A 25720-nucleotide genomic window follows, 5' to 3' on the forward strand; every position below is an offset into this window, starting at 1 on the left:
GGCTAGAACTTTGTTGTTGCTATGTGCCTTCAAGCCATTATGGCAACCCTAAAGCGAACCTATCTTAAGATTTTCTGGGACTGAGAGTATGTGACTCACTCAAGGCCAACCAGTGGATTTCAGTGGCCGGGCAGGGAATCAAACTCTGGTTTCTTGAGTCATACTCTGGTGCTAATTGTATGATATGAGCATTCATCCCATCTCCAGATCACTGAAGATCACAACCCAAAAATAGAAGCACCACATTCATGCCCATGTATCTGAAGCTCATCAGCCTTGTTTGGCTTTACTACAAGGTTGCCATAGTTACAGCAGTTCTATGATGTCAGTAGTAGTTCTAAAATGATGTCACAACCAACCAGGATGCTTAGAATGTGTGCACGAAGAGGCTTCTTGAAGAAGTCATAAGATCCAGGAAAGCCAGGCATGGGATGGTGATGTGGTGGCCTCCTCCCAAGATTATGGAGAGGCGTGTGGCTCTGGTTGCTTGGTAACCGCATGGAGTCACCACCAGTGGTGGCCACCATTTTCCAAGACATCCTCTACTGGAGTCAAATGAGCAAGAGGGGAGCGGGGCCTGGTATCCGCTCTGTAGCATGGGCCCCGTGGCTACCTCTAATACTCGCTTTTTCCTCTTGATCGTACTAGTGACTTTCACAAGGTTGGGCAAGGCCAATGAGCCTTGCCCAATCCCGTGCCGTTGCACCGTGGAAATCCTCAACTGCAGCAGGACCGCCAACCCCGGGCTCCACCGGGTGCCCATGCCCAAGGCGGTTGGCCATCCCCGTGTTTTTTTCTTTTTGTAAGTATCCGAGATAGATAACGAGATACCAACATATTTTTAATGATGTATTGCTTGTTATTTTACCAGACCAGAGAGTAGCTAAAAATACCAAGTCCAATAGCAGCTCTTGTTAAGTCCCAAAACGAGTTAGGTGGGAGAAGAGAGCTCTTATATCCAGGCATCCTGAAGGTTCGCAGATAGATGTCGATTTCATTTGTGTTCGATTTTCAAAGCATATCTCAGATCATATGTGTCTTTCCTTACAAAGCTTCCACCCGTTGTTATAGATCCAAATGGACAATGGGCTACATGGGGTTTCAAACAGTGTGATTCTTCCCTTGGTTTGCAGGGTTGAGGCCTTGTGATTTTGTGATCAACAGGGTCAACATGTTGAGATTGTGTGCAAGATGTACCTTCAGTGGACACACCTTCTAACATTTGGGGTGACTGTGTTCTGAATGGGTAATTAAGGTTGATTTATTTTACAAAAAAGCTGGAGAAAACTAGAATAGATTTGCTGATATAAAGTAATGCAGCAACTTTAATATTGGAGTTTTCTGGAGAATGAAAAAGGTTATTGTCAAGATTGAGCACTTCTCTTTTATTTTAGCATTCCACTACCTTTCTGAGCATGAAAGGACAGTGCAGCCATGCGGGCTTAACTATGGCTTTCCAGTTGCTGATGCCAGGTCTATTTACTGCTTGCCCTATTTCCTGCCATTGCATTGGATAGGTTTATTTACTGACTGTCTTTGCTGCAAATCTCTGTCATTTGGCTCTTGGGGTCCTTTTTAGATTGGAAAAAAAATACTATTTTTTAATTATAGTTCCCAGAATCACCAGCATAATCAGTGACTGATGAAAGGTGAGAGCTGTAATCCAAAAAAGTAAAATTTCCAAGTTCTGGACCTCGCTATATCTCTATATTTTTAGGTGAACCTAACCTGTATAATTAATGCAGTTTGAAAACACTCTAACTGCCATGGCTCAATGCTAGCATCTGTATTTTGATGGGGAACCAATATTCTTTGGCAGAGAGGGCTAAAGACCTTGTAAAACTTCATCTTCCATGATTCCATAGCATTGAGCCCTGGCAGTTAAAGTGATGTCAAACCGTATTAATTCTGTAGTGTGCATGCACTCCTGGGAACTGAAAGAAGACAACGAGATTAACAGCATCAACACCTTCCTAAAATCAGATTTCTTAAACTGAAAATATCCCTGAAGATGTACAGAGGTTCTTTCCAAATAACAGCAACTAGCAAATGTCGGCTCTTGTTAAGATGGGAGTTTATCAAACTCACTAAAACAGATCAGCACACAGCTGATGCTTTAGTTCTTATTTTACACCAAGAATTCTTCCTCTTGAATTTAATGCAATTGTCACAATATCTGAGGATAAAACAAGAAGGGGGTATCTAGCAATAAGATACAGATGGAAACTGTCCTTGTTCTACACAGTATTTTGGGATGGCTAGCTTTTGATTAGGCAATTAATACCCATTAGCTTCACAAAAATCCTGCCCTTGGTGTGCATGAAAACTGTGTGAAATAATGTGTTGAAAATGCCTGCATATTTTTTTTACTATTCACGGGAACATGGCAACATGGGCTGCCATGATGAGTTTCTCCACTTCAATATTTACACCTACAACACTGAATTTATACATTGAAAATATAGCGTTCAATGTGTTGTTGAAGGCTTTCATGGCCGGAATCACTCGGTTGCTGTGCATTTTCCGGGCTGTATGGCCATGTTCCAGAAGCATTCTGCCCTGACGTTTCGCCCACATAGGAGAGTTCATTCGAACTACATCCCCCAATGTTTATTTCTTCCTCAGGGATTTCACGAATAATGCGATTTCTACTATTGGAACACATGCATGGAGGAGCTTTCCTTGGGCTGAGTATTTGTGAGTATTCATTTATGTTTCTACTCTGTAGTAGGCATCCAACTTTGACCTGGTGTGGGCCAACCTCTCAGAGCAACTGAGAGTTTTCTTTTAAAAGTCTTTGGTGATGGTGGCAATGTGCCTAAGAACTGAGCTAGCTGGTTCAAAGAAAATATGACACAAGAGACTTCAGTTTTGTTATGCATTAATTGAAACTTGAATTCATTTTTATATTATCTCAGCAGCTTTTCAAAGCTTTAAAAGCTCTGAGCTAATCCGTTGGTTCCTGTGCCAGAATACTTAGGATATTTCTATATACAGCTTTGCCAAATAGAATCTCAGAGCCCCCGGTGGTGCAGTGGATTAAACCCTTGTGCCGGCAGAACTGATGACTTGAAGGTTGGGTTGCTGACCTGAAGGTTGCCGGTTCGAATCCAATCTGGAGAGAGTGCAGATGAGCTCCCTCTATCAGCTCTAGCTCCATGTGGGGACATGAGAGAAGACTCCCACAAGGATGGTAAAAACATTGAAACATCTGGGTGTCCTTTGGCAACGTCCTTGCAAGTAGCCAATTCTCTCACACCAGAAGCAACTTGCAGTTTCTCAAGTTGCTGCTGACATGAAAAAAAATAGAATCTCAAAGCATTTTGACTTTTGCAAAGCACCCACAAAATATTTTGACTTTTAATGTATTTACAGGGGGTAGTTTTCATTTTAAAATGTGATCAGAATAAAGTCAAATATATCATCAGTATTTTGCAGAATTTTTAGAATACATTAATACTGTGTTACATTAAGTTAGGTTTGTCTTTATTTGTGTTGATTTGCTTTTAATTACTATGTTTCTACAGTATATTAATATCAAGTCAATACAAATGTTATGTATGGTACAGTATCAGGTATAGTGTTAGTTAGGATGCAACCCGAAAGGCATCCTATTTCTGACCAAATATGCAGAACACAATCTTATCATCTTCCACCAGAAAAACAAGTTTAAGACATTATGGAAGCATCCCCGCTCCCCCGGGCAAAGCGCTGGCACCTCTTAGACTATATAATTATATGTACCAGAGACTGCCGTGATGTACTTCTCATAAGAGCCATGACAAGTGCTGATGACTGCTGGACAGACTACCGATTAATTTGATACACAATGGCCATCAATATCGTCCCCAAATGTAGACTCCAAGGAAGAAAGATAAGGTGTAAAATGAACACTCAGGCCTTTCAAGAGCTCTCCGAACAAGCCCTTCTCCAAACAACACTCAAGGATCATCTACCCATGGAACATCCTGAAAATGTTGCGGTATATTGGAATAAACCGAAGACCTCTATCATTACATCCTATGAACAAACCATTGGATGCCAAACTAAGAAACATCAAGACTACTTTGATGAGAATGATAACAAGAGCCAACATTTAATTGATAAGAAAAGAAAAGCCTTCCAAATATAGCAAAGAGACATCAACTGTGCTGCTAAGAAAAACGTCTATGCTAGTGCAAAAGCTGACACAAAGAAGGACCAGAGAACTTAAGAATATCTGGTGGACAATAAAGGCTTTAAAAATCCAACAGTTCACAGATATTCATAATGCATAGGGATTCTTTAAAGCCACAAAGATCATTTGTGACCTAACAAATCATGGCATACACGCTCTATGTTCATCAGAACTTCTAAAGGACAAAAAAAAATCCATTGCATGACGTTGGAAAGAGCCCCACCATAATTTCCTTAATCACAGTTCAAACTTGGCCAAACTCACAAATCCCTCAACAACAAACCAAAGATGACCTTGCAGCACTGTCTTTAGAGGAAGTCAGCAAAGTCATCAACCAACTACAAAATAGCAAAGCCAGCAGGCCTGATGGGATCTCTGCTGAAATCTTTAAAGAAGGTGGGCCTGAGCTGACACTGCTCCTCCACAAGCTCACTGAAAAAGTGTGGGTGGCCGAGAAGATCCCAGCAGACTTCAAGGATGCTGTTATCATAATCATTTTCAAAAAGGGAGAAAGAACAGACTACTGACGTATCTCCATTTTAACCTCCACCGGAAAAAACCTCACAAGAATCCTCAGAAACTACATTCTACCTATTTCAGAAGACATCCTCCCTGCATCCCATAGAATCATAGAATCATAGAATAGTAGAGTTGGAAGAGACCTCAAGGGCCATCTAGTCCAACCCCCCGCTAAGAAGCAGGAAATCGCATTCAAAGCACCCCCGACAGATGGCCATCCAGCCTCTGCTTAAAAGCCTCCAAAGAAGGAGCCTCCACCACGGCCCGGGGGAGAGAGTTCCACTGCCGAACAGCCCTCACAGTGAGGAAGTTCTTCCTGATGTTCAGGTGGAATCTCCTTTCCTGTAGTTTGAAGCCATTGTTCCGTGTCCTAGTCTGCAGGGCAGCAGAAAATAAGCTTGCTCCCTCCTCCCTATGACTTCCCCTCACATATTTGTACATGGCTATCATGTCTCCTCTCAGCCTTCTCTTCTGCAGGCTAAACATGCCCAGCTCTTTAAGCCTCTCCTCATAGGGCTTGTTCTCCAGACCCTTAATCATTTTAGTTGCCCTCCTCTGGACGCTTTCCAGCTTGTCAGCATCTCCCTTCATCTGCGGTGCCCAGAACTGGACACAGTATTCTAGGTGTGGTCTGACCAAGGCAGAATAGAGGGGGAGCATGACTTCCCTGGATCTAGACGTTATTCCCCTATTGATGCAGGCCAAAATCCCATTGGCTTTTTTAGCTGCCGCATCACATTGTAGGCTCATGTTTAACTTGTTGTCCACGAGGACTCCAAGATCTTTTCCGCACACACTGCTGTCAAGCCAGGCGTCCCCCATTCTGTATCTTTGATTTCCATTTTTTCTGCCGAAGTGAAGTATCTTGCATTTGTCCCTGTTGAACTTCATTTTGTTAGTTTCGGCCCATCTCTCTAGTCTGTCAAGATCGTTTTGAATTCTGCTCCTGTCTTCTGGAGTGTTAGCTATCCCTCCGAGTTTGGTGTCATCTGCAAACTTGATGATCGTGCCTTCTAACCCTTCGTCTAAGTCATTAATAAAGATGTTGAACAGAACCGGGCCCAGGACGGAGCCCTGCGGCACTCCACTTGTCACTTCTTTCCATGATGAAGACGACGCATTGGTGAGCACCCTTTGGGTTCGTTCGCTTAGCCAATTACAGATCCACCTAACCGTAGTTTTGTCTAGCCCACATTTTACTAGTTTGTTTGCCAGAAGGTCGTGGGGGACTTTGTCGAAGGCCTTACTGAAATCTAGATATGCTACATCCACGGCATTCCCTGTATCGACCCAACTCGTAACTCTATCGAAAAAAGAGATCAGATTAGTCTGGCATGACTTGTTTTTGGTAAATCCGTGTTGACTATTAGCAATGACCGCATTTGTTTCTAAGTGTTTGCAGACCACTTCCTTAATGATCTTTTCCAGAATCTTGCCTGGTATTGATGTGAGGCTGACCGGACGGTAATTGTTTGGGTCGTTCTTTTTTCCCTTCTTGAAGATAGGGACCACATTCGCCCTCCTCCAATCTGCTGGGACTTCTCCTGTTCTCCAAGAACTCTCGAAGATGATTGCCAGTGGTTCTGAAATAACTTCCGCTAGTTCCTTCAATACTCTTGGATGTAGCTGATCTGGCCCTGGGGACTTGAATTCGTTTAGAGTGGCCAGGTGTTCCTGGACAACTTGTTTCCCTATTTGGGGTTGGATTTCCCCCAATCCTTCGTCCATTCCATGTTGCTGAGGTTGAAGATGGCTTTCTTTTTGTGAGAAGACCGAGGCAAAGAAGGCATTAAGCAGTTCTGCCTTTTCCCTATCCCCTGTCACCATCACCCCATCTACTCCTTGCAGTGGCCCTATCGCCTCCTTTTTCTTCCTTTTTCTACCAACATAAGCAAAAAAGCCTTTTTTGTTGTTTTTTATGTCCCTGGCAAGCCTGAGCTCATTTTGCGCTTTAGCCTTGCGAACCTTTTCCCTACAGGAGTTGGCTATACGTTTGAATTCTTCTTTGGTGATTTCTCCCCTTTTCCACTTCTTGTGCATGTCACTTTTGAGCTTTAGCTCAGTTAGAAGTTCTTTGGACATCCATTCTGGCTTCTTTGCACTTGTCTTATTTTTCTTCTTTGTTGGCACTGTTTGCATTTGCGCCTTGAGTATTTCACTTTTGAAAAACTCCCATCCATCCTTAACTCCCTTGTTTTTTAATATCGGCGTCCATGGAATGCCGCTCAGTAATTCCTTCATTTTTTGGAAGTCAGCTCTCTTAAAGTCCAGAATGCGTGTTTGACTTGTCTTAGTTTCAGCATTCCTTTGTATTGCAAACTGCAGGAGCACATGGTCACTTGCCCCTAAGGATCCAACCACTTCAACTGTATTGATCAGGTCTTCCACATTTGTTAAGATTAGATCAAGAGTTGCTGATCCCCTTGTTGCCTCTTCTACCTTCTGGACCATAAAATTATCTGCAAGGCAAGTGAGGAATTTGTTGGACTTTGTACTCTTGGCTGAGTTTGTTTTCCAGCAGATATCGGGATAATTGAAATCGCCCATGACTACTATATCTCTTCTTTGTGCCTGTTTGGTCAGCTGTTGACAGAAGGCTTCATCAAGTCCTTCATCCTGACTCGGAGGTCTGTAGTAGACACCCACGACAAGATCTTTTTGAGTCCCGGTTCCCTTGATTCTTATCCAGATGCTTTCAAGCTGGTTTCCCGGATTACAGTCTTGCATTTCTTCTGCAACGTAACTGTTTTTGACATATAAAGCTACTCCCCCTCCTCTCCCCTTTGTTCTATTTCTGTGAAAGAGGTTATAGCCCTCAATGGTTAAATTCCAGTGATGGGAGTCATCCCACCAGGTTTCAGTGATGCCTATGACATCGTATGTGTGGTGCTGTGCTAGGAGTTGGAGTTCGTCTTGCTTATTTCCCATGCTCTGAGCATTAGTGTAAAGACATGTAAGCCCCTGTGACCTCCCCTCGAACTGTTTATTTGGGATTATTGTGCTCTCTGTACTTGGTCCTTGCTGTGTTTGTGCAGCCCTCCGTTTAGCCTTACGGCGGTTCCCTGTGGTCGTGGGTAATATAGTGTTCGCCAGGCTGTTGTTCCCCTCCCCCAGTGGATTTAGTTTAAAGTGCGCCTGATGAGGTTTGTGAGTCTGTGTGCAAAAAGATGTTTTCCTACTTGTGTGAGATGCACCCCATCGCTTGCCAGTAGTCCATCCTCTTGGAAGAGTAGACCATGGTCAAGGAAGCCAAAATGCTCCTCTTGACACCATTTTCTGAGCCAGTTATTGACCTGTACTATTTTTCCGGCCCTTGTAGAGCCATGTCCTACAACGGGGAGGAGGGATGAAAAGATCACATGTGCATTATACAGTTTTAGCTTTGTTCCCAGAGCTCGAAAATCATTTGTGATCTTTTGAAAAGTATGCCTAGCGGTGTCATTGGTACCTACATGAATCAACATAAGGTGGGGAGGGTGATGGGGCTTTAGGAGCCTGCTGAGCCTCTGAGTGATATGGTGTATTTTTGCCCCCGGGAGGCAGCATGTTTCTCGAGCCATCCCATCCGGTCTGGAAATGATGGCTTCCGTTCCTCTAAGGAGGGAGTCACCTACTACCAAGACCTGTTTCCTTTGAGGATTGACGGGGTCCCTTTTGTGCAAGACAGTGTGTATGTCCCCTGAAGAGTGTTCCTGTTGAAGTGAATCATGTAGGTGTAAAGTGTTGTCCTCCTCCTCAACATCCCCAGTGCATTCATCAATGACAATCCATTGAGATACATCCGAGAGCCCATTACTCTCCCAAGGATGTTCCTGTTGCTCCTGGTCTATGATTGGGGATGGAGCATTTGCATGATTACATAAGTGTGACTGTGGTGATGCACTGTCCCTGTCAGGGCTATCCCCTGCGCATTGATCCAGGATGGTCCACTGCGCATTGATCCAGGATGGTCCCAGATTGGCTTACATCCCCTGAGAGGTACAGTGGATATGATTTTCACTTCATATGGAACAAAATCAAACTTTGTACATGGCATTCATCAACTTTGCAAAGGCCTTTGGCACTATGAATTGTAATGTCTCTGAACCTATCCTCTTGAAAATCAGATGCCTTGATGAAATTTTGAACATCTTGTGGCTCCTCCATGATGACATGATGGCAACAGTCTTGAATAGCAATGGCTCCCAAAGTGGCCCATTTAAGGTGGGATCAGGTGTCAAATAGAGGTACATTATTGCTCAAACTTTGTTTTCTATATTCATAGCTATGATGCTATACCTTGTTGACAGGAAGCTTCCCACTGGTGTGAAAATCACCTGTCGGACAGATGGCAAGCTCTTTAGCCTCAACAGGCTAAAAGCCAAAAGTAAAGTCACAACAACTTCTGTTATAGAACTCCAAGATGCTGATGATAATGTAGTCTGTGTTCATTCAGAAGAAGACCTGCAAGCCACTTTAAACACCCTCATGTAAGCATATGAAAAGCTTGGCTTATCCAACATCTTCATCTCCATGAGTGCCACTTGAGAGTTTACTGTATATGTGAGACTTCAAATTATGGGCAGGCTGTAAAGATTCAGCAATGATGATAGTCCACCTAGTTCATCCCAGCAATGATGATACATGAAAGCAGCTTCCACATACATAACTGATATGGAAGCAGATATATATTGTCATTTTGATAATAACACTGAATCAGACTATTTGGTTGCATTTTTTTATGTAAACAAAAGAACATTTTGTTCTGAGGTAACTGGTTATATGCAGTTATTTCATGGGGCTCTAACTTCCAGACTCCTTCATGTTCTAGGAGTTTTAGTCCGCAATCCTTCAAAACTCTTTCTGATTACACTATGTAACAAAATTTGATTTTTTTCTGTTACTGGTTTGAAAGTGTTATTTCCTGTTTAATTGTGCCGTACTTACTTTGAAAGTAGCTGTTATGCTCCACAATTTTTGTTTTTTGTGGCTGCCACAAGGCTATGTTGAATTGGTTGTGACTCTGAGATATTCATTGAAAAATTATAGCAAAATGTGCTGCAGGCTTGTACAAGTTTGTAGTTTAATAAACTTTTTCCATGTTTTTATGACAGGACGAATTGGGAAATGATGTTTATAACCTAGGAACAAAAGTCATGTTACAAAGTGTTATAAACTGCAAGTTAATTAAAACTCAAACTAGTCTGGAATTCATTGGGGTGATTGGGCCCAATCGGATCAGACAAAATCAGGAGCTGTGATCTTATCTGTGTGATGTTTTCAAACTTTCCTCCATCATTCCAGGGTTCTCAAGGGCAATAGCTTGACCCGACTGCAAAATGACTCTCTGGATGGCTTGCTTTCACTGACACACCTGTAAGTTTCTCCTTCTGGCATTACCTTATTTGTTAAGTCTGCATCTACTGGCAAAATGGATCCTGAATGGGTTTGGCTTGTTTAGAGTAGAGATAGTTAGCAATAGCTTCAAAACTACAACAGGCGTAGAAAAGTTAATTTTGTGGACTATAACATCCAGATTCCCCCAGTGGCCATGCTGGCTGTAGGATTCTGGAAATTAAAGTCAAGATAGGTAATTTTTGACTGATTCAATGAATATGTAATATGTTATGGATAGTAATTATTTAGATAACTGATTAAGCGATTAATTGATGACTGATGAAACAGATTAATTTTCATGTTATAGGGTTTTCAGATATTCAACTCTGTTTTTTTCTTAGATTTTCCTTTTACAAAGTGAATGCAACATGTAAGTGCGGTGTTAGCTTATGTGCCTTTATGTTGTTACTTGGATGCCATCTGCTAGGTGAAAATCTCTTTCTTGTAATAATAATAATAATAATAATAATAATAATAATAATAATAATAATAATAAATTTATTACCTGACTCTCCTTGCGGCTTAAGGTGGGATACAACATTGTTGAAACAAAAAGATAAAACAGTATTAAAATACAAGATACACATAGTTAAAATGCAGGTTAAAACAACTGATGGTCAGTTGTTGCAGCGGAATCTCCTTCCATCTTTCTCTGCTTACCAATACTTCAGAATACTGGTTTGCATAAAATATCTGTGCACTACTGTGTATGTACAGATACAAAATGAAAAACAATTACCATAATTTCAAAACATCTCATAATGAGGCAAACTGTGGCCAGGTGCTGCTATAAGTGCATCTACACTAGAATTAATGCAGTTTGACACCACTTCAAATGCCATAGCTCAATGCGATGGAATCATGAGAGTTGTAGTTTGATTCCTGGATGCTATACTGACATCAGCTTACTGTTTAGTCAAGGAAAATGATTCATTGCTTTGGTTTTTGTCTTAATTAAAAGAGACCTGAATGGCTGTCTTGACACAAGCATTTTTAAGAATGAACAAGCCCATGGAGTCTTACAGTGGCACCTGTGATACACCCTATATGGGAAGGAAAGTCTGATTATCTACACTTGCTTGCAGTGGGAGCAATTGCTCAGCAGCCACCAGCACTCTGCCTCATAAACTGTTAGACAGAATTTTCAAGAATTCAAAATTCTGTCTTATCGTGACATCTGAACATTGCAATGGTGTCATAAACATGTCTCAAGGAGCAAGCTAAATGCATGGAAAAACATTCACGCAAGCACAAACTAAGATGACTGGACCACCATATATGAAGGACAAAAGACCTATTTACAGTATTTATATTTTTACAGTATTTCTGCCCTTCTCACCCTGAAGGGGACTCAGGGCAGATCACAGAACACACATATGGCAAACATTCAATGCCGATTAATACAATGTCAAAACTGACAACAGATAGAGGTATATATAGGCTTTCCCATCTTTCGGCATCTTTGGAGGCTGTGCTCAGTTCGGGCCACTGGGGGGTGCTGTCGCTCCATCTCCCTGCCAAAGAGCTTTCTTTGTTCGTAAACTTCCTTCTTTTTCTGATTTAAACGCTGAGCCTAAATACCTCCCCGCTTTTAATACGTTTCTTATTTATCTACTCACATTGTTTTCGAACTGCTAGATAGGCAGAAGCTCAGCTAAGATCAGGAGCTCACCCTTACCCAGGCTTCGAATTGTCAACCTTCTGGTTGGCAAGATTTATTGCAGTTTGGCGATTAACCTGCTGTGCTAAAGCCCGGCTCTACCATATTTGATCCCTTATTTGATGTACAAAAGCCAACTGGCAGTCTTTCTTTGACACGTGATGGGAGAGTATACATTTAAAGGCTAGCTTGCAGATGAGGAGCAAGCTGTTTGGCACACAGCTTATTCCTCTAACATCTTAAAGCTGCCTCCTATCATCACTATTCAAAGTGCCCATTTTGATCTACCTAACAGTAGGGATAGTCCTGCAAACTGAGCAGTGGACAAGTTGCAAAGAGTGCTGTTTTTATTTAATAGTGGATGATCCAGGCTAACAATATAAGGTGTAAACTTGCAGTACAGATGCCAGTGATGGGGTTGGATTGTGCACCTTTCTAGTCTCTAGCTTAATCAATTCTGTGTCCTGCTTTTGACAGGGACTTGTCATGTAATAAAATTCGGACCATTGAGAAAAATGCATTTGAACCCGTTCCATTCCTGCAGTTCATGTAAGTCATTCAGTATAAAATAGAGGGGAGATTATAATGGCTTTTTATCCCATAGTCCTAAGTATGTCAAGTCCTTATCATGGAGATTCTAAATATCATTAGGCGTATGGGGATTCAGGACTGTTGAAAATCTTGCCCAATAACCCTAGACAGGACAAAATTGTTTCTATTCTGGATACTTCTTTGGTCGATAATAGGATGGGAACTGTGTGGTTCTTCAGAAGTTGTCAAACAACAACTCCCAGCAATCCTGGAAGTCAGCATAGCCAATAGTGAGGGATGTTCAGAGTTGCACTTCAGAAACATCCACAGGGCCTCACAGTTTCCACCCTTATAATAGGATTTTGGGCTATTCTAAAAGGTCAAAGTTGAGTCAGAGTTCAGTCTGAAAGCTGATTCTAGTGGCAGAGCACAGCCTTAGTAAACGAGAAAACTGCTTCTAAGCATCTGCAGAATTATTACATGTGATGAGTATGCCTGAGGCTTCTTACCTATTGACATAACACAATTGAAGAGCTCCAGGTTGACACAGAAGGGGTTCCCCCCACTTACCCACTGTATCTTCTAACAGAAACTTCTAGCAGAATTGCAAATGAAATAACTTCCTTTCCTGTAAGAACTGCAAAGAGCACATGCCCCTTACTTCTCAACCTAACAGTCATGTCATTAATACTTTTTGAACCTTAAAAATTGTTATTTAATCTGTTTTCAGTGGGACAGATTGCTATCAAGCATTTTCAGAGAAAGAAGTAGACACACAGACCCAGTACTGGTTTTATAATAGTGATATTGATTACAAAGGGGAAACCTTCACATTTATTGAGCATTCACTCCACATACATTTATTCACATGCATACTCACCACCTTCTTCATTCAGGTGAACTTGGAAGGAGGTGGCGGGTGGACAGGCTGTATTCCTAACTGAACTGCCACCCTTTTCCAAAAGAAAAGGGTCTTCTTATATAGCATTTTTGCTGGTGGTGTTCTCTTGATTGATTGACTTGTTATTCAACTAAGACTTGCTGATGCTCTATCAATTCCAGACAGATGTTGTTTTTCTTTTTAACATAAGGAATAATTGTTTCTGATTTCCTTACCTTAAAGAACTATTGTCTCTGACTATGTAAATATGTGCTGTTTACACTGAACGTTTCTAGGTGAGTAATCATCAGCAGTTCAGCATTTCCTTCCATCAACACTTTTTATGTCACAAGTTGATCAAATCTTCATCTCCTTTGTTTCCCCATGATGCAGATTTCCAGGTTCTAAATTTCTTAGGATTTTGTCTTCAGCCTTGGTAGGCATTAATAGGCCCTTAGCCAGACCCCAATCATACAATTTCATTCATTGCACTCATGACAGAGATAATGGAGAATGATGTGGTTGTAGCTACTGTAGATATTATAAAGCTTCAAGGAGAGTGTGTTGCTGCACAGTATTAATTCCCTTTATTAGAATTGTTGGTATATGTTTTTTTTGTTGCCAGCAATGTGTCATACTGGTTTGAGTGGCTATGACTCTGGAGACAAGGGTTTGATTCACTTCTCAGCCAGAAAGATCCATTGGGCAATCCTGGGCAAGTCACACACTCAGTCCCATAGAAAACCTATGGCCTTAGAGTTGCCACAAGTCAGAGACAGCTTGAAGGCACACAACAACAACACACTTTGATCTCTCTGTTTGGGGAATGAGTGTGTCATCCTGGAGTAGCTGTGTTGGCCTGAGTATGGGGCAACATCTGGGGTGGTTTGAGGACCCAGCTCATCAGTGGTTATAAGGATACACTAACTTGCTATTAGCCAGAAGAATATGTGAGCTATGCTCAGTGAAACACCTATTGAATCTATCAACAATAGATAAGATCTTGTTTTCTACTTGTCTTGAAGACCACATTGGTCTCTTGGAGAAAGGCTGGAATGGCTTCAGGGCCAGCTGAGCCTACTATGAGGCCCAAGCCACAATTATCAAAAATGTGTCACCTCCACTGGAGTTTCAGGCAGGAAAGGCAATGATAAATGTGAAAGTTACCAATTGGAATCTAGAAACTAAAGTTGAAGCCAACCCCACAGCTTTGTGCGGCCTGTGATGGTTTTTTCAAAAAACCCTTATTGTCACTGCTTGTAATGTATTTTTAGGTACAGAATTTGAAAAACACAATACAATGGTCATATCATACTCAGTACATTCACAAATTTCATTATTGATATCAATACTGATTCCATTCAGTCACATATTGTAACACAGAAACATCAAAGGAAGTTGGGGGGAAACTGTGTGTGATTAAGCAAATCTGAAGTCGCTTTTTGGATTTAGAACACCAAAACCAGCATAGATTTTAATAAGTGTTTATGACCCTCAATTTTGCAAGTCTGTATGAATTGGACAGAGATACGATAAAGAATATCATCGCTTGGTGTGTGTACGAATTTAGTTTGATTAGGTAAATACCATATACACAGTTTCTTTTTTCCTCTGTTTCCCTCTCCAGAGATCTCAGTGGCAACGTCATTGGTCGGATCACTCAGGGGGCATTTCAGGCCTGGCATGGAATGCAGTTTTTGCTCAAGTTGTAAGTAAAGGCTAGCATAATCCCCAAAAATAACATGTAAAAGCTCTGTATATCTTTCTTTCTTTCTTTTTTTAAAAAAGTTTTTGTTAAAAGAGCAGATCCCAATCCACTGAGCAGTGACAACACTGCAGAGACAAGAGTATTGAAGCCTGACTTGTTTTGTGATAAATAATTTGTTTTATATTGCCTACAAACTGTTAGCACACCAAGATATGTCCAAAGTTTATTATTTCCTTTGCTATAAGAGAGAGAGAAAGGGAGAAGAGGTAGGTTAATTAAACCATGAGTCCTGATCCCACTGATTCTTAAATTATGGGAATTGACTCCAAGTGACCCCAAATAGCTCAATATTAGGATTGTGGAAAATCTGGCAACAGTAAAAGGTTTTTAACATTTGCACGAATCTGTTAGTTGACTCTGCAGAAAATGTTGCAGCTTCATAAGAAGGAAAATCAGCTTGTTTAGTGAGCCTTACAAATGCTGATTTGTTGTCAGTAAATGTATGATTTTTAAATCTATTTTTAAACCTATATACCTGGAGTTGCATAAAATTTTCTTAAGTGGAAAGGAGACATGACTGGAAAAGGTTTTAAAAGTTTTGAATTAAGGTGGCAAACTGGTAGAGGGCTCTATCTAATAGGCTTGTGCAATTCAGCTGGAGGGTGATCTGTTTTTTGTATCTGAATGTTATTGGGTACCCAGATCAGTTTTCGGGAGCCCCCCAAAAACAGCTAATAGAAAAATATGTCTTCAGATAGGTAGCCAAAAGATCTGGGAAGATCTGGCCAATTGGCGACAGTGGGGAATTTACAAGGCTCCCCTTTCTATTTCTGGGATTCTTTCTTTTCAAGGGGGCCTGGGTTTGAGGAACGGGGTTAAGGAAGCACCCTTCTTGGACTCCTTTCTTCTCTTGCTTTCAAGGGAGTCTGAGTTTGAATAACGGGGTTAAGGAAGCACCCTTCCTTGGACCCTTTTCTTTCTTCCTTTCAAGGGAGCCTGGGTTCAAAGAATGAGGTTAAGGAAGCATGTGGCACATATTCCTAAATAGAAGGGAAGAAGCCACGGCCAGCACCTACGTGGGTCGTTTTGGGTGAAAAAAACATGGCGGCTGAGCCCTTGCCGTTACAGTTGCCCAGAGAAGCCAACAAAGCTGAAGGAAAATGGCTAAAACAGATCTATGCACAAGTCTACTGTCTATTGCCTGTGGCCACCAGAACCATCAATCCACTATATGTTGGCCTTTCCCCCTTATCCACTGCTCCATGGTTTTGAGATCTGAAAGTTACCAATGAGATCTAAGGACACTATAGCATGTTTGTTTTGTTTGGGACAGAAAGCTATCACACAAGTGTCTGGGTTGGGCATTTGTGACCTACATCCTGCAAACTAGTAATGGTCTCCTTTCACTCCTTGTGCCTTTGTCTGCAGGGTTCTCAGCCACAACCAATTGACAGTCATTGAGGATCCCTATTTATACAAATTGCCCTCACTGAAGTTCCTGTAAGCACCATAATTCATTTGCCTTTACTTTTGGTGGGGATTTCTTTTTGCTGTCATTTTTCAAGTTTACCTAAAACTTTGTGGGGGGTGGGGAGGCCTCAGCCTTTTCGGTTTATAATTTTTTGCATATAAAATATGGTAAAGCAATGTGACATTGTATGGGATATGGTCAGGGAGAGATGCATCTTCAGTTAACCCCCTCTCAGTTATAAAGCTCATTCTGAGACCTTCAGCCAGTCTCTTTGGATGGATCTACACTGCCCTATATCCCAGTATCTGATCTCCCAGTGGCACAATGGGTTAAACCCTAGTGCCGGCAGGACTGCTTACTTGAAGGATGGGTTGCTGACCTGAAGATTGCCGGTTCTAATCTGGGAGAGTGCAGAGAGCTCCCTCTGTCAGCTCCAGCTCCATGCGGGGACATGAGAGAAGCCTCCCACAAGAATGGTGAAAACATCAAACATCCAGGCCTCCCCTTGCAGACGGCCAGTTCTCTCACACCAGAAATGACTTGCAGTTTCTCAAATGACTTCTGACATGAAAAAGAAAGCTACTTTATAACTGGATTATATGAATCTACACTGCCAGATAATTTGGGATAAGAAGATAATCTGGGATCAAATGTTGGGATATTAGGCAGTGTAGAACCAGCTTTGATCTCTCAGCACCATCTCTCCCACAAGTTTAATGAGAGACTTTAAAAATGGGGAAGGAGAACCAGCATTTATTTAGTTTTTCCTTGGAGGCTTCTGTGTTTCTGAGAAATAAATTTTATTAGAGCTCTTGGAAAAGTTAGCAGAAAGAATAAACACATTAGTGTTAATTTGTTGATGTTTATTGTTGCTCTTGTTAAAATCCCATCTTTGTCTCAGTCTGGGTCTTGGGCGGGGGTGCATCTACAATGTAGAAATAAGGTAGTTTGACACCATTTTGACTGGCATGGCTCAATGCTATGAAATCCTGAGAGTTGTAGTTTAAGAATGTCTTTAGCCTTTTCTATGAAAGACTGCTGATGTCTCACCAAACTACATGTTTCAGGATTCCATAGGATGGAGTCATGGAAATTAATTCACCTTTACTTTTAATGGGGACTTTTTCAGCTATTATTATTCCCAGATTTGATTTAAAATGTTCTCTCTAGGAATCTCTAGGCTCCCCAGTGAGACCTCATGGTCACTTTTCACCTCTCTAGGATTCTCTAGGTCCTCCAATGTGATCCTGTAGTCAGCTTCCAGTGGAAAATGACCACATAGTCATATTGGAGGACCTAGAGATTCCTCAAAAGATTCCTTTATTAACAGGTTTTCGCTTTGATAGTGGCTCTGTGCCCTTAAGCTCATTGAATGTGGAGGGGTGACTGTACTACTTTTGAGCTCATTATTATTATCGTCCATAAGAGTTATTCCAGTGGGTTCTCAGAACAATCTTGGCAGGTAGATTAGGCCCCTTCTACATAGCTGTATACAATACACATTGGACTGGATTATATGGCAGTGTGGACTCAGCCCCATTCAAAGCAGATATTGTGAATTATCTGCCTTGATATTCTGGGTTACATTGCTGTGTGGAAAGACCTGTAGACTTAGCAGTACCTAGGATCAGCAGTACAAAAACTCTTTTTGTGATTTTAGGGACCTTGGAGCAACAGGAATTGCCCCAAATACATTGGTGGAACTGCTCAAAACCACCCTTCAATTGAAAACTCTGTAAGTACCCTGTGATCTTTTCCTTTTTGCAAAACAGGGATAAAGAAAGAAACAACTTGAAAAGAGAGTCAGTCTCGGATGAGGAGGCAATCTCCTCTCTCTTTACACTCATGCATCTGGGTTCTTTTCTACAGTAGACAATTATCACATTTTGATGCCACTTTAATAAATCATGGCTAAATCCTATGGAATCTTGGCAGTTTAAGGAAGCACTAAATATGCTCTGAAAGAAAATTCCCAATATCTCCAGAAATTACAAGTCACAATATTCCACAGCACAGAGCTAAGACAATTAAAAGAATACTACTGTACTCCACCCAAATATCATTAAGTCACCAGATCCTCTCTGATCATGGAAATTATGCAAGGTTGGTCTTGGTTAGTACTTGAATGGAAGACTGTCAGTGAATATCAAGTGCCATGGGTTATGTTTCAGAAAAAAGGATCTGCAAAACCACCTCTGAATATTCCTTGCCTAAGAAAACTTGATGAAATTTATGAGGTCACCATAAGTTGACAGGTGGCTTCAAGGCACATACGCATGCAATGTGCTGTAACAGTATTGTGTAAAAAAATACACACCTAGAGTCTCCTCTTTTCAAAATTGAAATTGACAGTACTCCGATGAGGGAGTTTCCCTCTTATTCCACTCACCACAGGATGGAATAGTAAGAGGCATGAGTAGAGATGCAAAGAGATATACAAGGAAAATGGAATGCAAATGGAGGACAAATTGGGCTGTAGCACAGCTGGTAAATGACCAGCAGTAATAAGATCTGCCAACCGATAAGGGGCCAGTTCGAAGCCTGGTTGGGGTGAGCACTTGATGTCAGGCCCTGCTCACTGTTTACCTAAGCAGTTCAAAAACAGCTGAGCTGTAAGTAGAGAAATTAGGTACTGCTAATTTAAAGGGGAGGTATTTTAGTAAAAGGTAAAGATTTCCCCTGATGTTAAGTCCAGTCATGTCTGACTCTGGGAGTTGGTGCTCATCTCCATTTCTAAGCCGAAGAGCCGGTGTTGTCCGTAGACACCTCCATGGTCATGTGGCTGGCATGACTGCATGGAGCGCTGTTACCCTCCCGCCGGAACGGTACCTATTGATCTACTCACATTGGCATGTTTTCAAACTGCTAGGTTGGCAGAAGCTGGAGCTAACAGCGGCCGCTCCCACCGCTCCCGGGGTTTGAACCTGGGAACTTTTGGTCTGCAAGTTCAGCAGCTCAGTGCTTTAACACACTTCGCCACCGGGGCTCCTCCATAAAATACATAAAACACCATAAAATGCCAGGTGACTGGTGATTGAAAGCAAGGAGGAAGTCCTGATGGCTCTTGTCATAGAGAATGGAGCAACAGCCCCCCCCCGCCCCCCCGTGGCTGAATCTGAGCACAACCTCCAAAGCACCGAAGCTGAACTTCAAAAAACAACATACCTCCTTTCTGTTCTGTTCTGTTCTGTTCTGTCCTGTCTGTCCAAACGGCATTGAATGTTTGCCATGTATGTGCACTGTGATCTGCCCTGAGTCCTCTTGGCAGATAGGGCAGAATATAAATAAAGTGTTATTATTATATTATTATTGATATGGGGCCAAATGGGAGGAAACAGTCATAGATTGACCTTGATCTTTTCAGATTCAAAGGATCATATCTCTATGGGTTGACTAGGTACTTGGTTGAAGGGACTATTTGGCCAACAAGAAGTTGTTGTAAACTATTTGTTTTCTTTTCATCTTCAGCATCTTGCCCAAGAACATGGTTTGTTGCCTTTGCCGTATTCAGGACGACATTGAAGTTCTGTGTGAAAGCATCCAATTGAATTGCACTGAATCATGTGACTCAAAGAGCACTCAGTGTGGTAGGCTGGGTATCTGTTTATTTCTTTAACTCTATTTGAGAGATCAGCAAATGTGTTGGGGGGGGGCAACATGCAAGGCAGGAATAGTGATGTGCCACATAGAACCATCTTCACCCCCCATTTTGGTATCTGTACGTAGTTTAGAAATAATTCATAAGCTTGTTGTACTGTCAGGAGCAATGCTTCCCAATGCCCAGCATAGTTCAATGCTTGTTCATATATTTGCATTGTTCCCACTCCCAACCATGTATGAATTAGAGCTTTTGTTTGTCTGGGAGGTTTTTTGAGGGGGGGGGGGGTTGGCTGCCTGCCTTCCTTCCTTCCATCTCCATTTGAGGGATGAAAAACAATTCCCAATGAGATAACACAAGAAATAGCACTTTAAGTGTGGATGACTAAAAACGCCCTCCAGTAATAATATTAAAAACATAAATCTTGAGCCAGATTCCTTCTACTGGTTAAAAGGATTTATCTTTCATTCAGTTGTGTTGTGTGAAGCCTAATATTCAATAGGAAAACTCTATTACTGATTTCAAAGAGAGAAATGATTCCAAATTCTGGGTCACAGAAAATGAAGAAACGTGGATAAAGGGAGCACAAAGTGAGCCCCTACCTCAAGCTCTGTGGTTCTCAACCTGTGGGTCCACAGATGTTTTGTCCTTCAACTCCCAGAAATCCTAACAGCTGGTAAACTGGTTGGGATTTCTGGGAGTTGTAGGCCAAAACATCTGGGGACCCAAAAAGTTGGGAAGCACCGGCCTAATAAATTTCCCTCCAAGTAATCACGCCTAGAGCCTTTGTTGAAATCCTCTACCCAGTGGTATGAATGGTGTCTTAGCCTAGAGAAAGATGAATGCTTGCAGCACCATTTCTCACCATTTGCTAAGTTGGCTTTGGTTGATGGAACTTGCAGTCCAATAACATCTAAGCCCTTTCACACTATACTTTATACTGCCCTGTCAACATTCTGTGGAAACTTGTGTTTGTAGTTTAGAGGGAGAAGGCACTTAGGATTCTCAGCTAGAAAGCTCCTATTGTCATTCACCAAACTACAGGACTCATACTTCCATAGGATGGAGCCAGAACCGGCCCTAGGTAATTTTTCGTAGTAGGCGGACAGAATTTTTGCACCCCCTCCCCCCTGAATTTTGGCACACCCTCCCCACACACACACACAAACCAATGGCAGAAAAATAAACCCCACTTGCCTAGCAGACTTCGGTGGCGGCGGCGGGTGAGGCTGCAGCGCACGCCAGCACGGGCCCACCTTTCACCCGTCCATGCGGGCGAGTGTGTAAGCCCTGCGCATGTGCACAGGACCGTCGACCATTTTGGGCGACGGTCAAGTGCGCATGCATAGTTTCACCCATCCTCGGCTCCCAGCACCTCGGCAGCTTCGGCTTCTGCAGAGATGGCCACGGTGGGAGAGGGGTGGCTGATGGCTCGGCTGGACTCCAGTGGAGAGCCGTCTCCCATGCTGGGCAACCCGCCGAGGATAATCGAAGGTAATTTTCAAGAGGGTCGTCCTCGGCGGGTCACCCAGCATGGGAGACGGCTCTCCACCGTGCGCACGCGGAGGCGCCTCGACTGCACCCCCAAGTGATTTGCACCACAGGCGACCGCCTAATTCACCTCGTCGTTGGGCCGCCTTTGGATGGAGCCATACCAGTTAAAGTGGAATTACAGTGTTATAACGGTGTGCAGTGAGCCCTTGGGATAGTAAAGTTGTATTCCTTATATAAAATGGCAAATAACATAAGCAACTGCTGCCACAGAGAGATTGAGGACCCATGAAATGGTTGGAAGCTATAGCAGACTAAACAGAAATGTCACTGTAGTGTTTGGTGCATGACAAAATATATTTGGAATTTTTTTTCAAATAATTTTGAGCCACGGTTTATTGAATCTGTGGATACAGGACCTATGGATTCAGAGGGCTGGCCGTATTATAAAAAGGCCTCTGGAGGGCTGTTTCCACCCTGATGTTGCTATTTCTGGCTGTTTGTTGGGTGATCTATGCAATGCTTGAAAAAACTATTATTTTGTCCTGCAACTTCAGCTAGCATGGCTATCAAACTGTCTCCTACTACCTCAACATTGTATATGATTTTCCAGTGAAAGCAAAAACAAAAACTTGCTACACATGTATATCCCGAGTGATGGAAGTGTCAGCCCAACTCAAACAAACCAGACTGAGCCTCTTCTATTCCCTCAATCCACTGTCCAAGTGTCCAAGGTGATCTGCTTCACTAATTGCTCATTGATCAGAGAACTCCCAGGGATTACACTATGTAACACAATTTTTATTCCTGGGTTATAATTGTCATTTCCAAATTGGTTCTATCATAAAAACATGGGGAAAGTTTATTAAACTGCAAAAACTTTGTTTTTGTGAGACTCCTGCAACACATTATGCTATAGTTTTTCAATGAATAACTCAACCAATTCAACGTAGTTTGTGGCAGCCACAAAAACAACATTTCTGGGGTATAACAACTACTTTCAAAGTATTGCACAATTAAACAGGAATAACACTTTCAAACCAGGAACAGAAAATCTTTCAAATTTTGTAACATAGTGTTATAGTTACAAATGGGGGAGGGGGAGCAGTGAAATGAGGCCATAGCCTCCCCAATAAGAATAATGAAAGTTTCCTTCATGCCCAAATTTCTAGCATCATGGAAGATGACATGTTGAAAATTATTTCCCTAGTGCTCTTACATTGGATGTGTTTGCTCTTTGCCTGACTTTTTCATAGAATCATAGATTCATAGAGTTGGAAGAGACCACAAAGGCTATCTAACCCTCTTCCATTCAGGAATACACTATACAGTATAGGACTAAAATAATTTGGATGATTAAACTGTATTTCTAATGCTCAACTGGAATTTTCTATTGATGCTGGAAATTTGCGATTGGGTGAAAATCTCATTCCCCTTCCACCATGGTCTGGGCCTCTGATGTTGAAGATGACATAGGTGTGCCAACTAGAAGTACTATCTTCCACAATGTATCAAATCCCATCCAAGTTTGCAGTTGTCACTACAAAGTGTGTCACATAATTCCAGAGTTTATCTATCACATTCGATAGGAAGTAGACTCACCTTTTCGTCCTCCCAAATGTTTCTACTTAAATGCTTGATTCCAAGTTCTACTATTAGGAGAGGGTGGTAAAGCATCTCTTTATTCATATCATTTTAATACACTTCTATCATGTATCCTGATTAATCTTTCCCCCCAAATATCCCCAAAATATTCTGTCAATAAGCAGCACAATTCAATTTTTTGTAATATACTTCCTCTTGTTCCTGAACAGAGAAAAATGAGGATTTGCATAAGATGCAAGAGGAAATTATGAAGATTTTGGAAACCAGGAAACGGAATTCCAGTAACACCCTGAGTATTCTGCCAGAGAGTCCTCTGCAACAAAACACATCTTTGGCAATGCCAGTGAACCAGAGCCTCTCTCATTTTGGCATCCATTTCCAAAAATTGACTCCCCACCTTTTCACAACCGTAGAACATTTAGCAGATGTGAGTAACAATGAATCTCTGGACATAAAATGGACTGACAAAAGTGAGCTGAAACAACTATACATGCTGGCCAAGTTGCTGGAGTCAGAACTCAAAGGGAAAATTGTTGAGTACAAAGTGGCGGGGGCCTCAATTGGCACTACACTTGCTGCAGAAAAGCATGTTGCTCCAGCTCTGCAGAAGAAGAGACATTTGAGGAAAGTCAAGAGAGACAGTTCGTCTCCAAACAGAAAAGAATCACTTCTCAGGATGGGCAGAAATAAGCAGGGATTGTCACAGGCCATGATGCAATATGCAGAGCTGCCAGGCATCCAAGATTCCACACCAAGGGCTCAGCACATGAGAAAGCTATCAAAAGAATTTAAGCGTCTCAGATCCCATCGCATAGCACCACGCCTGTCCTCTTGGAAGCGCTCCCTTTCAGACTTTTCAACTCTGGCTTCTCCCACCTTAACGGCCTCCATCCTGATGGACGACGACGATGATGATGAATTGACAGGCAAAGTTTTTATTATTTTGAAACATGGCAATAAATCCAGAAAGCGTGGGAAAGCAACCACTCCCTCTCCTGTCACCAAACAGGAGGAAACGCCAGCTAGTCAAAATCCCCAGCCAGAGAGTCAACCTGTGTTCGCCTCTCTAGCCCTCCCCTCTTTAAATGAATTTGTTGCTGGAGCCAATATGGAGAATGCTGGGGAAAAGACTGGAGAAAATGTTGGAAATATTGGTGGGAATATTGGGGGGAACGGCGCTGGGGCCCAAACAGTCTTCAATAACGAAGAACTGCTCAACCAGCTCATGCATGGAGGGGGAAAAGGCAAAATGCCAGGGGACGACTTGAATGAGCTCTCGCCTGACATTACATTGTCCCATGAGACGCACTGGGAACATCATGAGCCACAGACCTCTGCTTCCCCCCAGCTGAACCAAATGAGGCCTCAGGACGACTTTCTGCGTAAGGGTGACCTCTTTGAAGCTGAGCTAAATAAGCGTTTAGCGACCCTCATCCCAAATGTGCCGGTGAGGAACCTCATCTCCCATGTGATTCGCATCCTGAAAATGGACTGCACAGAACCCACCATCCAGATGGCTTGTGCCAAACTCATCTCCAGGACAGGGCTCCTTATGAAACTCTTCAGTGATAGAGAAAACATCAAGGAGACTTCCCCTCTATGGGAGTCATACTTTTGGCCTGTCAAAACTGCAGTCAACAAGAGCAAGCCTAGCTCAAGAAAAATTGAGAAACCTTCTGATGAGGTAAGGGGGGGGCAAACTTGGTCAAGCCTACTAGTATGACTATCAAGAACTTGGTCAACATCCACTTTACCTGTTTGTTGCCCTGAAGTTTGTTGAGTTCATGTCTGTAAGCGACAAGAGTTCACTGGACATCTGGTTGCTGGAAAATGCAAGCTGAGTTGAACGTGTAGGTTGCAACCAAGGACCAAAACTGGGGTTCCCTGGTCTTACGGTTCAGCCAGGGGTCTCAAGCCTTGCCCCTTTTCTTCAGTCCTCGGGGCAGGGATGAAATTGCAGGGCAAGAGCACTTCCTTTAAAAGTGTGTGCATTTTCATTATTTTCTAGTTTTAGTCTTTTTCTGTTTGAGAGGTGCATTCTGCATCTGTGTGCTTAAAGCAACATGTTCTCTGGTATCACTAGGAGTTTCCCTATAGAGCATCACACTCATAACACCACCAAGATCCACCCCATAACATTATAAGGGACTGTTTGAGGTCCAAGGTTTCACCTGGAAAATTCTAACCAAAAGTAATAAAGGGGAACAGAAGCCAAAGATAAAGAGAGGCCCAATATCGCCAATCAAAACAAAAGAAAAAGCAAAGTGGGAAAGGAGAAAAGTTTTGCACAAGTTTCAAATTTAGTTTTAAAGAAAATTAAAGAAATGATAGATCTAGCACTGCCTATAGCAGGGGTCCCCAAACTAAGGTCCGCGGGCCACATGCGGCCCCCCGAAGCCATTTATCCGGCCCTCCGGGGGTTACTCGTTCTGGGTGGGGACGGGCAGCCAAGAGGAAGGCTGCTGCTGCTGCTTCTTCTGAAGGCTGTTGGCAGCGAGCGGGCGGGTGGGCAGGTGGGGGAGGGACTTCAGGAGCCCCCTCGTGTTCTTCTCCTTTTCCTTTCCTTCCTTCCTCTTCTTCCGAAGTAGCAGGCAGGGGAAAGGCGTTAGGAGCCTGCGTGTAGTGTCATCCTTCTCCTCTTCCTCTCCTTCCCTCTCTTCCAAAGTGGTGGCGGCTGTAGCATGGCTGCAAGCTGGGCGGCGTA

At 42.5% G+C, this 25720-nt stretch overlaps 1 protein-coding gene across 2 annotated transcripts in view; it reads left to right on the forward strand.

Annotated features, from left to right (window-relative positions):
* The first annotated feature begins 393 nt into the window (after positions 1-393).
* LOC103279261 (leucine-rich repeat-containing protein 37A) overlaps positions 394-25720 on the forward strand; it is a 45935-nt gene continuing 20608 nt past the window's right edge. The window contains exons 1-9 of one of the 2 annotated variants that reach the window (XM_016994516.2): positions 394-802; positions 2626-2697; positions 9980-10051; positions 12210-12281; positions 14771-14851; positions 16280-16351; positions 17983-18057; positions 19791-19918; positions 23226-24700. In XM_016994516.2, coding sequence (XP_016850005.2) covers positions 597-802; positions 2626-2697; positions 9980-10051; positions 12210-12281; positions 14771-14851; positions 16280-16351; positions 17983-18057; positions 19791-19918; positions 23226-24700 — 2253 coding nt within the window. In that variant the 5' untranslated portion in view covers positions 394-596. The remainder of the gene's footprint in view (positions 803-2625; positions 2698-9979; positions 10052-12209; positions 12282-14770; positions 14852-16279; positions 16352-17982; positions 18058-19790; positions 19919-23225; positions 24701-25720) is intronic. The other variant, XM_062984163.1, reaches the window with a different exon arrangement.

Source organism: Anolis carolinensis, chromosome 6, assembly GCF_035594765.1.
Source record: "Anolis carolinensis isolate JA03-04 chromosome 6, rAnoCar3.1.pri, whole genome shotgun sequence".
Taxonomy (NCBI): Eukaryota; Metazoa; Chordata; class Lepidosauria; order Squamata; family Dactyloidae; genus Anolis; species Anolis carolinensis.